The 5,534-nt window shown below is 49.9% G+C and overlaps 2 protein-coding genes across 2 annotated transcripts; both read right to left on the minus strand.

Moving 5' to 3' along the window:
- Nucleotides 1-548: 548 nt before the first annotated feature.
- PPTG_18674 (guanine deaminase) lies at nt 549-1,880 on the minus strand (the record flags this gene model as incomplete). Its single annotated transcript, XM_008916846.1, has 1 exon — nt 549-1,880. The coding sequence occupies one exon, from the start codon at nt 1,878-1,880 to the stop codon at nt 549-551; it is 1,332 nt and encodes a 443-aa protein (XP_008915094.1).
- A 3,147-nt stretch (nt 1,881-5,027) lies between these two features.
- Nucleotides 5,028-5,525, minus strand: PPTG_18676 (hypothetical protein; the record flags this gene model as incomplete). The annotated part of the gene is made up of 1 exon (XM_008916847.1): nt 5,028-5,525. One exon carries the CDS (start codon nt 5,523-5,525, stop codon nt 5,028-5,030), a length of 498 nt encoding a protein of 165 aa, XP_008915095.1.
- Between the last annotated feature and the right edge of the window lie 9 nt (nt 5,526-5,534).

Consider the following 5,534-nt stretch of genomic DNA (forward strand, 5'->3'; position numbering starts at 1 on the left):
GCTATTGTGTTTTTCAGCGATGGACACCCTTGCGACCCCCTTCAAGGTGAACAGCTTGCTACACACATCAGTGGATGCTACGAGAGGAACGGGTTGCAGGCGTTTGCAGTGGGGTTTGGAAGCATTAACCTGAATGTGCTGGAGCGAGTTGCAGAGAAGCTGGGCGGAACATACCACCACGTTCTGATGGGCAATGAACTGAAGGCAACGTTTTTCAGCATTTCGGCCTCGCTGAGCACTCGAGCGGGTCTGGCATAGGCGAAACCGGACCATGAACGGAACTACGTCATTTGCGGGCAAGACTTAGCATCGGGTGAGACAGTGAAGCTCGACGGATGCAGCTACGAGGTCCACAAGGCTTTTTGCAGCAAGATGGAGAACCCGCTCGTTGTCCGTCTTGCCGTCGCGAGATTTCTACGTGAGACTGACGTTCGTCTCACTTTCAATTTCTTTGTTTTTTCGCGTTGCGTCCTAGTAACTTGTGTCATGGCTCAATGCATGTAGTTAACCATTTAGGATTCTTTTTCCTATTCCCACAATCCCGACGCCTACGCAGCATTTTCGCACACGACTTTGCCTTTCACGAAGACCTTTGCGAAATTTCGGTTGTCAGCATTGTGAATGACCTTCTGAAAGACATCGATGGGAGTGTCACGGTCGGAGAATATCAGGTTGCGTCCACGGTTGACATCTACGAAAATGGCATCAAAGCTCTTCCCCACAGCAAAACTTCCTGTATCCTTCTCGAGTTTCAGCGCCTTTGCGCCGCCCATTGTCGCTAGCCAGAAGGCGTCCTTGAAGTCAAACGGCTGCATTATGGCATCGAACGTTCCTTCTTGAATCTCCAGCGCCTTTATCGACAGCACGCACGTCTGAATCGCACGCAACATACTCGGCGAGTATCCGCCCGCGATATCTGTGCCCAATCCGACGTCCACTTGCTTATCCAGCACCTTTCTCACATCAAGAAATCCATTGGCAAAGAAGAAATTGGACAGCGGACAACATGCGATCGCCGTTTCAGTGCGATGCAGTATCTCCAGTTCGTCCTCCTTCAGATGCACTCCATGAGCCATACAGCTCTTCTGTGTCAGCAATCCTGCTTGTTCAAACAGCTCGGTATCTCTCTGTCCGGGATGTAGTGTCTCCACAAAAGCTTCTTCATCTTTCGACTCAGCAATGTGCGATTGCACATGCACGTCGTACTTCTTGGCCAGTGCACCCAGCCCCTTCATTAGCTGCAATGAGCACGTGGGGACAAACCTTGGGGTGACGACCGGCTTTACCAGTTCGCTGTTCTTACTTAGTACGTACTGAATAAACTCTTCCGCGTCTGCCAAACACTTGACCACACTTGACGACACATACGTATCTGGAGCGTTCCGATCCATAGATACTAGCCCCACTAACCCCCTTTGGCCCCGACGTTCCACCAGATCCGCCAAGATCTTTGTGGCTTCGACGTGAATTGTGGCAAAGTATTGAGCTGTGGTGATACCCTGGCCTAACATCGAGTCCAGCAGAGCCGAATACCATTTCAAAGCCACTTTTGGATCCTCGAAACTCTGTTCCACTGGAAACGTGTATTTGTCCAACCACTGCATCAACGGGACGTCGGTGGCTGTCCCCATGAATTGAAACTGTGGTGCGTGGACATGAGTGTCCACGAATCCGGGCATCAGGAATTGACCTTTGGCGAGAAGCAGGACGTCGGAGGAGTGAGTTTTCGATAGCAGATCCAAATCGGCGGGCTCGATCTGAGCGTGGAAGGCGGTGATGCGCCCTGTTGCAGGGTTAATGGACAGGAAGGCGTCCTCGAAAAGCTCGATGCAGCCACGAGAAGGCGCGTGCACCACGCACCCACGCACGTAGCTTGGCATTAGGTAGATGAAGGTTGTTCTCTGGATATTTATATCCAGAGTTTCAAAGGCAACGGTCATGTATCTCTATGTTTTGTCCATGATTCCCAAAAATAAATTACGGGGAACTTGAAATTTATTTAGGTTATGATTGTGATATGAGACTGCGGCAAACAAAATGTTACTAATCAACATTTTAGCGTTTTCGAGATAAACGGCTCTGAAGTTGACCAACAGTTTTTCGTACATAAACGAATTGCTGAGTTAGAGCCTTTTTTACTTTTCAAAAATTTGGATCGAGGTGTATCACCTACAAAGCAGACGACCATGGAGGATCTAATAGCGTACGCGTCGGGAACTGCTGCTGGCGGCGGTGAAGCTGCTCCCCACCGTGCCGACACTGGCGCTCCTGTTGCTGCCCCGGTCGCCCCCAGGGAACCGGAAGAAGAAGTAGGCTGTAGCAGCCAAAGCGCCGCGAGTGACAGCGAGAAGCTTGACGACAGCGAGGACGAGGACTTCACCCCCGACTCACAGGCCTCTAGTTACGACGAAGAGCCCCTTACAGCTGAGAGCGCAGATAGTGGAGAGGAGGACACTGCTGCTGAGGGTGACGAGGACATTAGTATCTATTTGATGGACCAGGATCTTCGTGGCCAAGTTACCTCCATTCTTCAAGCTGATGCGTGTGGGAATCGCTGCGTGGAGAGCAAGACTAAACAGCTGGAGTTGCTGCTCTGCTCGCTGTCCACAATGACGAAAACGGAGAAGTCGATCAGCCTCTACACTCTTTTGGGGCCACTGATGCAGGTGCCTGTCGATCGTGCCCGTGGGTATGGACTTCGGGATAAGTTCGCATACTATCTTCCTTTCGTGGGCAAGGTGTGTCGGCCCACGTTTGCTCGCTGCTACGGTGTGGTGCCGCTCACTGTTCAACGATACAAAAACCACGTCCGTGACGGAAATATCGGGGCGAAGAGTCATGGGAACACTTTGAACCAGAACGCAGCGGCTGTCGATCTGGTCTGGTTAGTGAAGTGGTTTAAGGAGTTTGCAGAGGAGGTTGGGGAGGTTGTGCCGGTGAGAGTTCGAATGCAGAAGACGAAGGATGGCGTCACGAAGAAATATTACAGCAGCGAGATGTACACGCTACTGCCCGCGCACTTCACATGGAATGTTTTGTACGAGGAGATGCACAGCTTCGTGGAGCAGATTCGCCTGCGCGTCCGAGAGCCTGCACCTTCGACGATGAGCAAGCTACTGACGCTCCATTGTCCGACCATTCGCATTCGGTCGCCAAGAAGCAACGTGTGTGATATCTGTTCCATCTACCATACAAGCATGCGCAACGACGTCAGTGCAGAAAAAACCGAGGCGCTTGGCAGACACACGGAGTCCGCTCGCAAAATGCGGTAAGGGAGATTGGTATCAATTTAATCTACTGGTAGCTTTTAACAGGGGATGTTAATATCTTTTTGTTTTGGTTGCAGCCGTGAATACAAGAAGGACAAGACTTCAGTGAGCGACGACCACGCCGTTATCGTCATGGACTTCTCGCAGAACCTTACTGTTCCTAGCATTGCCAGTACGCCGTCGCAGTGGTATTTTTGCTCACTGTTGTCCGTCAGTTGCTTCGGCATTTTCTGCGAGAACGACGGTATTCAAACCAACTACCTCTACGATGAAACAGCGAGTGGAAAAGGCAGCGACCAGATCAACTCCATGCTAGAACATTTTCTCCGGACCAAGGTTCTGTCTGAAGGCAAGAATAGATTGACTGTTTACGCTGACAATTGCTCGGGTCAGAACAAGAACAACTACGTCATCAAGTTCTTGTTGGCGCAAGTGGACATGGGGCTGCTGAAGCACGTAGACTACAAGTTCTTTGTAAAGGGCCACACGAAGAACCCGTGCGATCGAGGTTTCAGTCATATTCGCAAGCATGTTGCGAAAGTAGATTGCTATACTGTGGCTCACGTAGTGGACGCTGTTAAGGAAGCCGCGGCGAACGCTGTGACGGTTCACATTCCACGTGGTAGCTCGCAGTTTAAGAGTTACAAGGGCGTGCTGAGGGAGCTGTACAAACGCCTAGAAGGCATTCAGCAATATCAGATCTTCTCCATGGACGAAGTGTCGATTGGAGTAGTGTCGTGTAGGAAGGAACCTAACGATGAGCCCGTCGAGATGAATCTCCAGCGTAAGTTTGACGGTATCCTCACGACAAAGGAGAAGGTGGTGAAGATGATGAGCGACCACGTGGAGGTGCTGGCCCCACCACCGCCCAATGTGGAGAAAAGACAAACGATGTACCATAACATCAGGCCATACGTCCCTGAGGAGTTCCGAGACGATTCACTGTACGCAGAACCGAGTGCGCAAGACCACCTGGATGCCAAAGCAGCCAAGCAGGCACGCCGAGACCACCGTGCGGCCATGGTAGTGGCAGCGAAAGCGAATCAGGACCGTCGTGGGCTCGAAGACGTCGGGCCAAGCGCCGAGGAAGCGCCTGCAAAGAAGAGGAAGGCCCCAAAGAAGTAAGTGCTTCGGCAGAATATGCGATTTACCCGATAAATCGAATTGATATCTACGTCCATCAGTGTATAGATTTCCGATTTTTCAAAAAAAAATTCAAAAACAACACTTGGGTACACTGGAGTGGCAACACAAAACTGGCAAAACTGACCTTTTAGAATACGAATTAGCGTAAACCGAGGCCACCACTGGATTCCTTGGGCGATTTTGGATCTAATTCACCAATAAAAAAATATCGACTTCGACGTCCTTGACGGAGATAAATTTTTGGTCAGCCGATTTCTCCGAAACGGCTGAATGGATTTCTTCGTTTGACGGCTCTACGGACGGCGGAGATACAGGGCTTTTCAAAGGTGTGCCTTAGACGCTTTTTAATTAATGGTTGATTAGTAACTTTTTGTTTGACGCAGTCTCATATGGCCTGACATGTGAAACCATATTGACAGTAGGGTGTGAAAATTGAAGAATGAGAGGACTTTGACATTGTTGGACATTTTTTCACTGCTGTATTGCATCGTGAAACTACCTTTTGTAATGAGAGATTTTCCAGAACTTATGTCGGTGAAGTCATGAAATCATGAAAACGTGACAACATGGAAAACATGAAAACATTTAATTTTTAGGGATTAAAACCTGTTCCTACTCAGTTACCTTTTCTTTCTCTTTGATTTCATCGCTGAACTCCATGATGGTACGCAGAATATCCCACCGACGACGCAACAATCCCTTCTCCGTGTAATCGCTACCTGCTCCCTTCCAGAAGCGGCGCCAGAAGTACAGACAGATGAAAACGTCGCCGTCCTTTTGGATGGGACTGGGCACGACCGTGACACTAAAAGCCTTCGCAATGCTTTTCTTAACGATCTCGCCCGCCAGTTGTGCAAGCAAGTTGTGGTTTGCACGTTTATCCGTGCTATCGTAGCAGCACACAGTCTGCGTAGATCCATCCACTACGATACACGTCCAGTGGGTACCATTGATGTTTAGCGGCAAGAAAATTCGTCCAGAACTAGCTGCTGTGATCAAACTTAATGTCGGTGGTGGGACTCGCATTCCTTTCTTGGGGGTCTTGGGCACAGGCGTTTTCATGGGCGGCAGTAAAATAGTAGTGTTGTTTCCGTACACGCCTTCTACCATCTTTCCGTA

This window comes from Phytophthora parasitica (genome assembly GCF_000247585.1).
Source record: "Phytophthora parasitica INRA-310 unplaced genomic scaffold supercont2.90, whole genome shotgun sequence".
In the NCBI taxonomy this organism is placed as follows: domain Eukaryota; phylum Oomycota; class Peronosporomycetes; order Peronosporales; family Peronosporaceae; genus Phytophthora; species Phytophthora nicotianae.